Source organism: Pseudorasbora parva, chromosome 9 (assembly GCF_024679245.1).
Source record: "Pseudorasbora parva isolate DD20220531a chromosome 9, ASM2467924v1, whole genome shotgun sequence".
NCBI classification, from domain to species: Eukaryota; Metazoa; Chordata; class Actinopteri; order Cypriniformes; family Gobionidae; genus Pseudorasbora; species Pseudorasbora parva.
In genome coordinates, this window is record NC_090180.1 from 11,522,354 (window position 1) to 11,535,193 (window position 12,840).

The window sequence follows — 12,840 nt, forward strand, 5'->3', positions numbered from 1 at the left end:
ATTTATTCAGTGTTGTCCACATTATATTTCATCTTCAGTAGCATTGAGTACTTTTGTAATGACACATTTGCCCATTAACTTTTGAATGCATCATTATATTTAAACTGCAAACACATGAGGGGAGTCTCTGCATTAAAGACCAACAAATGGCAGATCAACGTGCGGCTACATTTCTCTCCGATACGGTAGGAAATGAAACTGAATGTGAAGGATTTTAACTGTGACGAATCTGATGATGATTGACAGGGCAGTTTAAACGATTATGGGATGCACGTAACTAAACGTCAGAGTCCGTTAAAGATGGCGAATTAGTATGTCCCGAAGCTTGCATACTTTTCTGCTACACACTCAAAAGTATGCACTTTTTCTTCACAAAAAGAGTACATACTTTTAGGACATAGTATAAGTAGGCGAATTGGGATGGCACCCGGCAATTGGGGAGGGGGGGGGGGGGGTCTCTTTTTTTTAGCGGCGTGCACATCCTCATTTTTCGTTCATTTATAGATTGATGCATTATGCATGGGCGGGTCGGTGGCCAGTTTACTCTCACGCAAATCGAATACATCATGCGTGCAGTAGGAGCGCCAACGCTGCAACTGATACTCGAGTGTCCATCAATTTAATGGCCCAATGTAAAATTATGAAACCAGAACATTTTCATCACAAAAAAAGAGCCAGGACAGGACTTGAAAACAGGACATGTCCTGGGAAAACAGGACATTTGGTCACCATATTAATGATGAACGTTAGCCAATCATAACAGTGCTCATTTACATAAAGGATCATATACCCACCCTCATGCAATTCTAAACCTGGCTTTCAAAGGATTGTATCTTGCCATATTTTTTTTTTTTGTATGTTAGAAATCTTCAGTACAGATAATATTACCTCAGTGATGTATTTTACTCAGCACAAATCTTTAATACATCACAAAAATCCAAATATTTTGGATATAGTTTGCTGGGCATAAAAACATGAACATGTAATGTAGTGAAAACAGGGCGAGTGAAGGTCCTTTTCTCACACTGCCTGGTCACAGACCATCAGGCAATTGTTATTGTTGATCCCTTTGAGTACAGCAGTTTGATCCGTTTTAACCATTTGAAGAATATGAGTACAGCTGTTTAACAAAGCACTGAGTAATATTACTCTGTCTGACGTTGTCTTTCTCTCTGTCAGTGGCACTCTATGGCCCAAAAATAAACATGCCTTTTAAGTTCCATGCAGCCAAATATATTGTCCACATTCCTCTGCAAACACACACACACATTCGTACAGATGAAATAACATTTCACATCTCACATCTTTAAACTTGCCCTGATAGTGCGTACTCAATACGATTGCTTTCGCTGGACGTGTTTAATATGCGCTGTGTACTTTGTATGGAGAATGCTTTTGCTCGTTGGCCTGTTTGTTTTGGCTGGGTGGAGATTTGGGCACTTTGCGGACTGACGGCTGGGGCGCTGAGTGCTGCCGCGCTGTCATGTGGGTGAGGATAGAGGCGGGGATCCAGATGGAGGGGCAAGTTCTCCGGCGGCTCTTTGTAAAGTGATACATTTCAAATATACACCGAGGGGTGGGGGGCAACATTAGGGTCTTGGGATGAATGGTTTAATTTGAGTGGGCAGCTCTGAGTGACAGAGGTTACCATAATAATCAAATAGAGTCTCAGTCTTTACTTAAGACGCTTGTGAAAAGATGTGTGTGAACGCAGGCCTGTTGGAGTGGTTTGACTTCACGTGCCAACCTGAGACATGTATTTGATTCACTCGTGTGGTCCATCATGATTCACATGTAGGGTTGTGTGGTACTAAAATAGTACAGCGGTTTTTGAAAATTTACGTTCACATTGAATGAATTTAACAGTTTTATTCTTTCATTTATATATAAATGAAATCCAGATGGTTTGCTTAACATTCTTCATTACAAATCATTCTGATTTGCATTCTTCATACTGTATGGCAGAATTTTATAATTGTCCGCAAAATATCGTATTTTTGTATTAATATTAATGAGAGGATCATTAGATGACAATAGGCAAACATTTTTTGTAAGATTTTTTTAATAAATACTTTGTATATATACTTTTATTCAGCAAGGATGCATGACATTAATCCAAATTGGAAACACAAATGTTTTCAGCACTGATGATAATAATGATGCTTGCAAACCATATCACCAGATTATTATGATTTCTGAGGGACCATGTGACACTGAAGACTGGAGTAATAATGATGGAAATGTAATCGAATACATTTACATGTATTAAAAAAAAGAAACATGTATTTAAATTGCAGTCTTGGTGTACATAAGAAAATTCTTTCAAAAACATTACTAACCCTAAAACTTTGGAACGGTAGTGTATGTGTGTAAAGCTGTTTAAAGCGGAACACAAATTAAAATAGCATTGCATCTGTGATGGTGCTCACATTAACGGCATTGGCCAATGGTGAGCCGGCATTCTGACGTAGAACTAGGAAGTGTTACACTGTATTAACAACGTAAACTGTGTAGGAGACTGGCACAGATGAGAAGAATTATTTAATTATTTATGTATTTGCACAAAAGGTATTCTTGTTGCATCATAAAATTTAGGTGGAACCACTGGAGTCACATGGACTGTTTTAAAGTTGCCCTAGAATGAAAAATGTAATTATAGTTGAAAGGTTGGCATAGTTGAATAACAAGAGTTCAGTACATGGACATCACATACAGTGAGTCTCAAACACCATTGCTTCCTCCTTCATATGTAAATCTTGTGCGTGAAAAACACCACGGAAAAACAGGCGAATCTCAATATAACACCGACTGTTACGCAACAGTCGGGATCATTAATATATACGCCCCCAACATTTATATATGCCAGCACATGTTCAAGGCCAGGTGTTCAACTTCAAGGCCGGAAGTTCTGCAGGTATTGTGAATAAACAATTGTCAAGCGAGGATAGCGAAAATGGTAGATCATGGAAATAAAGGTCATGTTCCCGGCTGTGCAGGGGACGTGAGGACTTTTCATACCCTTCCCACAGAATTGTCAACAGGCATGGCTGATGTTTATCTATAACCGATACCGTAACAATTTAATTCAAAGTAGTTCGTTTGCTCGGCCCATTTCACAGCGGACAGTTTTTTTAACCTAGACAATATCAAGCAGGCTTTGCTCAGCGTCTGACACTGGAGAAGCGGCAATTCAAACTATATTCCCGCAAGTAGTAAGCAGTGATTTTATTCACTTACTGACTGTCTAAACAATTTCTGATTAAATTGAAAGTTTCTTACTGAGACAACATTAACGATAATATCCCCTGTGTTGTTTAGATCCAATGCAAGATGCTAGTACAGTAACAATAGGAAACTCCATGTAGCATACATAACAGTATGACAAATGTCAAATGACAAAGGTTAATATTATTTCCTGCTAATGTTGTCATATACATCTACAAAATACAACCGTAGATACATATGGCAATCCATTTTATCGGATAGAATTATAATGTAGCCTAAATTTTAATCAACAACACATAACTCAGGAGCTTACTAGTAGGTTAGTTTGTTAAATTTGTTAAAAAAAACTTTACTGTACTGTACAAACAACATATTTACGCGCTAACATTACCCAGTTCGCTGTTTAGAGCTTGTGATTCAAAGTGAAGAAGCTATCAATGTGAAATCATACGGTGACGCATTACAATAATTCAAAGATTTTTACAATGCTAAAAACAAAGTTGTGCCTGCTGACATTATGAGTGAACGTGAAAATTAGCATCAAATAATGAATCAAATTGTAGAATGTGTATATATAATATACACTTATATTTTTTCATACATAATATACAATGCTTTTTCTGCCCATTGTTCAAAGTACTAAAATCTAATGCAGATGAAAGAGAATCAAGTCCGTAAAAAATCACAATATATGACCACAATATATAATTATCCCCAGAGCCCTGTTGATTCCCACTGACAGATGAGGTGGTGAATCAAGCTAAAACTGGTCACTCTGAGCATGAGCGGGACACACTGTCTGCAGATGGTCTTCTGATGTCCCCGAGGAAACCAGTTCTGTGTGCATGTCTTTTGTGTGCATACATCAGACCGACAAATCCGCCTTTATTCAAGCAGTGTGGCGCTGCATGTCCCTAAAGCCTCGGGGAGCTTGGAAGAGAAGGCAGGAGGAAAATAGAAAACAGGGATGTGGAGACGCAATCAGGCAAAAAGGGGAAAAAGGGGTGCTGTTGATTTGACACAGCCAAGGTAGGGGCATGTAACTGGAGACGTGACAGGAACGCAAGATCAAAGCTTGGGCTGGAGAACAACTTGGGGAAAAAAGGAGGAGAAACGTCCTTTTATAAAAGAGCCGAGACCCGTTTCCTGTGAAAACACACTCTTCTGAGCAATGAAACAATGTCTGGTTAAAAGGGCCTTTTTTACGGGCACCTTTGGCCGCTTCCCCCCCCCCGGAACGTCAGGGCCGACCTGGCTCCCTATGAGCTGTCAATCCAACCCCCACTCAGCTTTTATTGCCCTGTTTTGAAGCCCCGTGCCGGACGAGGTGACAGGCTGCCTCATAATTGGACAGGAATGTGCACGCTACGGTTCACAGGCCGGGTCGGTCACAGGACTGAGATAAATCGTCAAATGAATTGACATTAAAATTTGTTTTCTAATCCAAGTTCATTCATAGTGTCATTTTTGGGCGTTAACATCTTCCCGTAATTAATGACATTCAACCAAGTTATAGCACTCGAATAACCCTGATAACACGCAGCTATAAATTTTCCCTCTATAGATGATTATCCCAGCCCATGAAACCCAGTATTTCTTTTTAAAGGACTTGCTTTTAAAGGAAGCCCAAACGAGGAGTTAAAATGTAGGTGTCGGAGTCAAAAAACGGAGGCGCAGAGCACCTACAGTTGGCGTCAATCCGTGCATGAATCCCTCTTATCCGCAGTTCAAATTCAGCCTGACAGATCTGGCAGGCCAATAGGAAAAAGACATATTTTAGACAGCGGAGTCTGTGAGAGTCAGGGTGCTAAGGAGAGCTAGCTGTATTTGATTACTGGAGGTCATATGAGGCTAAAAACAACACAATGTAATATGGGCACAGAGGGGCAAAGCAAACAGCTCATAACTTAAAGGCCGTAGGCCTGAAACTGTTGGTTTAAAGGGAAGCAGACAGAGCCAGTGGCCAATTTGTTTCTGAAACCGCAGCACTTCCCAGACTCTGTTCATCATGAATGAGTGTAAAAAACTTTTCGAGGTACAAGAAGGACAGAAACGTGTCACACCTCTGCTGTTTTACTCCTACTTACTTCTGCTCACCCAGAACACCCAAAAACGATGCATCACTGTTGTTGTTTTTTTCAATCTCATCAAATTTACTTAAACAATGTAACACAGTTTTTAGGAATAGTTCTACTTAAATATGTCATAAAAACAAATCATTTGGTAACTTGACACTGTATATGTCGTAGCATGTATTGTACGCTGCCAATAGTATGCAGTTAAACCAGTATAGAGGCTCATATACTGTAGGAGGTCTGGCTTACATTGGCAGAGCTCATTGAATTGAAATCTTGGCATTTGGCTGTCTTGCATGGGACAATATGCAATCCATACTGGACTATGAATCTTGGACAGCAGGTACATTTTTTACAGAAAGCTTGTATTTTTCATTTTATACTTTATTTTATAGATTTTTTACTCATCTCTGGTTGTTCTTATCGTCATAGACCAGATAGCTCATTCTTAGTTTTGTTTGTATGTTGATTCTTGTTCTGTGATTTTAAGATTGTGTTTTTAGTGCATATATTTATTATATTCTCCATGTTCTATATTCTCATTTAATGTAATTGTTACAATTAACCATTGCTGGTGGTTCACATTTATGTAAAAAGTATATTTAAAAACAACAGACGTAAAAAAAAGTTTTGTTAGGATAAGAATAAAAGCAAAACTAAGATAACAACAAAAACATGTAGATTAGGTTATAAAATGTTTCCAATGTGCTTGGACCAGATTTTTTTTAGTTTTTAATAACATCTTTATATGCAAGAATACATATACACATTTTATTAAAGATTACATTATTTAGTTTTTACCAAAAATATAAGAATATTTTTCATTGTACAGCTCAAATGTAAGGGTTGAATGAATTATACCACTATTATGAATATGACCACTATTGCATAAACTGTAATATGCTACTGTTTTTTTTTTTATTATTATTTTCAACTCATTCTACCTGATGCTACAAAATATCAAAAGTCTTCATTGGAATATCAAAAAAAAAAAAAAAACACTTAATTAATGGAATTTAAACTCCAGCTAGATAATGATTTTCATAGAACTTGTGTGTGTAAAATATATAAAGTATACTTAAATTTACAACGTCCAAGCACAGCACTGACACATACAGAATCGAACACATTGATCTACACGCACCTGATACCATCTCTCCTGATAATATGTATGGAAGAAGGCCATCTAGTGACTCTTAGAGGCAACATGTGAACGGTAACATGATCATCAGAGTTTACGCTCACTTGATTCAAATCTCTTTCCTCAGTAATGGATCCGACGGACGTCCTGCCACTGCCTACGGCTTTCGTCCCGACGAGCCGTTCTTCCACGGGTACGGATCCAGCAGATAGAGCCGCTGCGTAACAGTTCACTACAAGGCGTTTTTTTTTATCTTCTTGAAAACTCAACCGCTGTGAACCAACCCGTCTCTTCCACCAAATGTGAGCCCACCCTTGGATTTAAAGGCAGATTTAATAGCGAGACCCCCCAGTAAAATGCTTGGTGATGCTTTAAAATAACTTGAAATCATTCATTAAGCAATTCAGTGGTTCACATACATTCAAATATGATTATAAAATATGCTAATGTATTTAATATTCAAGTTTAGTTATACATTTATTTTTCAGATTTTTTGAATGTACACAAATCTGCTAAGCATTATTATTACTTTATGTAACAATGCATATTATTTATGAAAGATATTATAACGTGCTGTTCAAGACTTTATGATCTTTAAAGAGAGACACATACAGGTAAAGTCAAATGTGCTGCACGCTCCACATACCACCAATGAAATTACCGACTTACTAATGAGTTACATTTTAGCTTCAGAATAGACTATTTATTTATACATTTTATGTTTTTAGGTTTTAGAGAGTGCACTTTAAGTATATTCACTGAACTGGATTAAATCTCATCTTCATATTAACTCAATTTTAATCAGCTAACATAAAATCCAGTAAAATGGATTATTATATAGCCAGTTCTCATTAATCTGATGACCATAATCTGCATTTACAGCTTCATAAAGATGTAGCATCGCTCACTTTATATAAAAGATCTTGCACTACTTGTCATGTATAACAAAACTATACTCTGTGTCTGTCAGATAGCATATACAAGTAGACATTATTCCTCAAGAGATATTTATGAATTAACTACCTAACCATGTCCAGGATTCGTTGCTGTGAAATAATAACACCCTATGTAAGGTGCTAAATGCTGCCTCTGTTACAATTTTATGTAGGCCTAATTGTTTTTACTTGATGTTTCTGATTGAAATGTAGCACGTATGTTCATGTTATGTGTTATTTTAGAGTACTATAGTTTATTTTTAATTTATCACAATGAATTCAGGACCACTCTGTATTTCCAGACACAAGACGTGCCTCCTAACATCTTGGCCTTTGCTGCTATAATGATCCTGTTTATGTGAAGAAATAAAACGATGCACTGGTTAACAGTTCTCCATTTTGTGGAAATTTATTTATTCATATGTACAAAGGTACTGTCTCATTTTCAGAAAATCTACAGCATGGTACAAAATAATTGTTTAGTGATCATCACGATCCCCTGTTATTTAATATAAAGAATGAGTCGTCTGTACAAGCCAGCACAGCGTGTTAATAAATTAGTTCACTAAAAACATTTGTGTACCATCTCAAAATGTAGAGTTTCTATTTTTGTCATGTAATTATATGAGCCTCACATTGTTTTAAAAAACAAATACAAAGGTTGCAACATTAAATTGAATTCAGCATTATTTATAGAAAAAACTGCCGGTACAAATAACCATCGTTTTTTGTTAATATGATATAAGATAAAGTGTTAAAAAAGGCTTTGGTTTACATAGGCACACAGTTTACATGACTATGTGAGTCAAAGTATTTTACAAAAAGTCAGAATTTAAATGTTAATATTTAGATTAATAATAAAAAAATAGTAAATGCTGTAACATATATATATATATATATATATATATATATATATATATATATATATATATATATATGACCCTGGAGCACAAACCAGTTATAAATCACGGTAATATTTGTGACAATATTTGAGTCAAAATTATAGGATATTAAGTAAAGATCATTTTCCATAAAGATATTTTCTAAAATTCCTACCATACATATATCAAAAATGTATTATTAGTAATATGCGTTGCTAAAGACTTTATTTAAACAACTTTATAGGAGGTTTTCTCAATATTTAGATTATCTGCACCCTCAGATTACAGATTTTCAAATAGTTTTATCTCAGCAAAATATTGTCCTGTTCTAACAAACCAAACATTAATGGACAATGCTTATTTATACTTATTTTATTTTGATGTATAAATCTCAATTTTGAAATTTGAGCCTTATGACCGGTTTTGTGGTCCAGGGTCACATTAAATATATAAAATTAAATTATATATATATATATATATATATATATATATATATATATATATATATATATATATATATATATATATATATATATATAGGAACACTGTAGTTGGTTTTGTTAGCAGAGCTTGATAGCTGATAACTTTTCATTTAAACATTTTTAAGGCTGGTTTTCATTACAAGGTCTCACAATGTCCTCCACTTCGATGACCTCCATGATAAGACTTCTGATAGCCAGCACACTGTCAGCGGTCTCCTCTGGTGAATCTGTGTTAACAATGCTGCTATGGTCCTCCAGCTCTGATGTTAAAGCAACAGCGCCCCCTACCGGGCCATCAGGAACCGCGTCAAGAGCAGGAGAAGCATCCACTGCAGGACTCTCTTGCGTTTCATTACTATTCTCATCATTAGATGACACTGCCTCACAAACCTTTTTATCCACACCATGCTCATCGGAAACACTGGCGTCCACATCATTGTCTTCGACACATACATCTGGGAGAACTTCTGCTTTGATCGTCAGTTGATCATCAGGTTGGACGGTTTGGACACATTCCTCTTTGATTTCAGACTGTGGAGTGCTTGTATCTTTACTCACCTCATCTGCCTCCACACAGGCGTCAGCAAGAGGAACAGGTGCTCGGTCTGAACTAACAGAAGTTCCCTCTGTAACGTCATCATCTTTCACTTTGGAAGGTGTCTCTGGTCGTGGAGAAGATGAATCCTCGGCACATACGATGGTTTCGGGTTTGGTTGAGGAAACATCGGTCTCTGCGACCTCTAGAATGGGAGATGAATTATTAGGTAAAGTTGGTGAAACATCTGGCTGGCTTTCAGCGACATTTAACGTTGATGTAGGTTCCACCGATTCTGGAGAAGACACTGTAATCTTCACTGTAGGAATGACTGAAGGATCATGTGCCTGGTGGGTGCCTTCACTGACGGTTCCTCCTGGTAAGGAGGAGATCTTCTGGTCTGCCTGTTGAAAGAAAGCCACAGAGGCCGGCACTTGGGGAGGGCTGGACGGGGCAGAGAGGGGCGGTGTGCGGCTGTCAGCCAGGCTGCTTTGACTAGCACATTGCAGGTCAGTACTGTCCGCAAACAGGTTGTTCTTCCTCAGACTGGCTGCCTCCTTCACCACTGTACAGCAAACATATGGATCAATATGTAGATGTGAGTATTCTGAAATTATGTCTCTAGACACCCAAAACAAGCAGCTAAAACAGTTTACCTTTGTTAACTTCATTATTCAAAAGGTTGAGTAGTATGTTCTCGTAGATATTCTCCACTTGAACAAAGTTTGTGTAATCTGCAAAGATGAATTGTTCAAAATTCTGAAGCTCCTGCCAAAATGAGAAAAGAAATTAAATTAGCAAATGTTTTCCTCTATTTGAAAGATAGCAATATCAGACTAAATCATGATTCTGTACAGGCTGACCATTACCAAATAGCATAGAAATTTAGATCTGCCGCGAGTGTATTCTAGTAACTTTCAATAGAATTCTGTACTATAAATACCAAACTCTGTTCAGGCCAATCACATCATGTATAGAGTCTGACGCCAGAGTTGCGGAGGTTCTGTGTGCTTCTTGTAAACACAGAAGCTGGCAAACGGCGGTCTTTCGAATCGGCTTTGGCCGCGACTCTGGAAGACTTGGAGTTAAGCTTTTCTTTGAGAAAAGAACGGCACTGAAGTCATTCTTAAGAAGGAAAGATGTGTTCAGAGTTTTGCCGACCAGATACGGCAAAAGTTTAATCTATCAAGTAGCTCCGCTTCACCTTCGTTTCTCTGGTTGGTTGTAGCGCTATCCTATCGCGTGCAGAGGGAGTTTGAAAGACAACCGTTTATCCCGCCCCTCGGATTGAGCCCTGTCTATGGTGAGTTCCCAGAACAAACATCTTGATGTGGGTCTGGCTTGTCAGGCTAATTACCAAATGCATTTGTTGACACAAACACATCATATATTCACAGTGAGTATTTATAGTGTTGGGAACCATGAACTGTTTCTTATTCAGAATCAGTTTAATATAAAAAAATATATTTAAAAAATTACATGGTTACGGTAAAGGCACAGTACTTAATTTTCGCCACTTGCTTATTTAAAACACTCTGCTTTCGCTCAGTGGCTACTATAAGGCACTTGTTGCTTGCTGCAGTAAGCTAGATTGATATTAGGCTTTGTAAAACGGTACTCACTGTAAATCAAGAAAACGAGAAACAACAATAATACTAACTTTGTTGAGCTATAGAATAATGATTAGTTATCTGTCGATGAATGCATCCAAACAGTTGCTCGTCTGTCTAATAAAACACATAATATATTAAAGCGTCTTTGGTGTTTCCATGGTTTCTACAAAATAAAACCAGAAATCGAGGGTAACACGGGTTTGATGTCATTGACGCACGGACACGATCTGTGCCCTGGTAAAACTGTTTATTTCTCTGGATTTAAACATTATTGTAACCATTTGGGAAAATGTAAGTACACAAGTCAACAAAATATTTAACATTGTCTTAGTGGTTTTTGGATATTTTAATCTAAAAATCCTACATATTGTGCCTTTAATAGTTATGCAATCTTCTGTCGATGAACAAAACTACAGTACTAAAAATAAGTTCCCTGACAATAAGTTTCCCAACCGAATGACTCTAATGAACCTTTTTTTGTAAATCAAACACACACAGTGTAGTCTGATTCCCAAATGAATAACTAATTAGTTGGTTCTTTTCAGAGAATCCAACACATACCAGATCAGTGAAGAAAGATTCGCAAACAAATGATTCTGAGAGTCAGTTCTTTTTAGCGAATCAAATACACAGCAGAGCCGGTGTTAGTTAAGCTGATGATAATATAATGATTTACTACAATGATAACAATAAAGATAGGCAAGTAGTTCAGAATGATTTTGACCTATAAAAACAACGACAGCTAATCAGAATCCAGCAAATTTTTAAGAACTTGCATATTTAAAATGGCAGATGAGATTGCTGTAGTGCATGCTTAGAATAAATTATATATTATAAGGCCTTTATCTGTATATAGTTTAGGTTAGAATAGAATAGAATAGAATAGAATAGAATAGAATAGAATAGAATAGAATAGAATAGAATAGAATAGAATAGAATAGAATAGAATAGAATAGAATAGAATAGAATAAGTGTATTATATAAATGTCAGGGTTTTTTTCCCACAAATTTGTTAAGAGATGAATAGAGCATACAGTTTTGCAGCTGGGGGCCAGGTTTCTCTTGATGGCTGGCAGGGTGATGTCAACCAGAGCCTCCTGGAATATCTTCTTCCTTACTGTGCTGCTGTCATAGTCAAATTGCTAAAGGCAAAAGCACAAGTTTCCATAATTATTATGTCACATTCTGTAGATTTAATCTATTAAGATGGTGTACTGCTGCCTTGCTCGCATATACATTTTGTAAATGTGGACATAGCTAACCTTGAGGACGCGTAGCTTGGCTTTCTCCATGACCGAGGCCTGTTTGTCAGGTTTATCCTTTAAGGAAGACTGAAGCAGGACCTCAAAAGTGAACACTGCATTCTCCATCAACTAAAAACAGTGGAACAAAACAACAGCCATGCCACAGTTAATTTATATTACTTTGACCTGTAGGGGGAACTAAAGTTCATGACAAGATGAGGCAATGCTCTTCATTTTTGGTGGAGCAGTCTATATGACACATATGATTCCAGTAGTTTATATCCACTACTGAGGTCTAAAAAAAAAGATTTGATGGCCAGATGAACTATTTCCTTACATAAGGACATCTAAAAGCCGCAAGCAAGAGCAAGGAAACACACCTGCTGCATCTGATTCTGGGTGCAGTGAACCACTCTAGTGGAGTTGGAGAACTTGAAGCGGTTGCGGAGTTCCTGGAGCTGTTCTTTCAGGACGTTCACATGCTGGTAACAGTCTTCCATCCGGTCACGACCCACCTGCTGCAGAGCCTTTAAACCGACAGGCATGACTCATGAGAACTCAAGGGAGTCTGAGTGTGTTTATAACTTCAGATGATCGTTTTTCCAGAATGACTTAATCACGCCAACTCTGCCGTCTAACACTTCAGTCTCCTCTCAAACAAAAAACGGACCTGATTTGCTTCAAGTGTTGAGCAATAGCCTTGGCCAGG

The 12,840-nt window shown here is 37.4% G+C and overlaps 2 protein-coding genes across 2 annotated transcripts in view; one reads left to right on the top strand and one right to left on the bottom strand.

Annotated features, from left to right (window-relative positions):
* The window catches only part of kifap3b (kinesin-associated protein 3b), a 45,277-nt gene extending 37,660 nt beyond the window's left edge, over nt 1–7,617 (top strand). The window contains exon 20 of the mRNA XM_067453918.1: nt 6,569–7,617. Within this exon, the coding sequence (XP_067310019.1) occupies nt 6,569–6,653 (85 nt within the window). The 3' untranslated portion in view covers nt 6,654–7,617. The remainder of the gene's footprint in view (nt 1–6,568) is intronic.
* A 1,189-nt stretch (nt 7,618–8,806) lies between these two features.
* The window catches only part of niban1b (niban apoptosis regulator 1b), a 28,789-nt gene continuing 24,755 nt past the window's right edge, over nt 8,807–12,840 (bottom strand). Inside the window, exons 10-14 of the mRNA XM_067453919.1 lie at nt 12,512–12,658; nt 12,150–12,260; nt 11,922–12,029; nt 9,931–10,042; nt 8,807–9,839 (exon numbers count right to left, since the gene is read on the bottom strand). Coding sequence (XP_067310020.1) covers nt 8,860–9,839; nt 9,931–10,042; nt 11,922–12,029; nt 12,150–12,260; nt 12,512–12,658 — 1,458 coding nt within the window. The 3' untranslated portion in view covers nt 8,807–8,859. The remainder of the gene's footprint in view (nt 9,840–9,930; nt 10,043–11,921; nt 12,030–12,149; nt 12,261–12,511; nt 12,659–12,840) is intronic.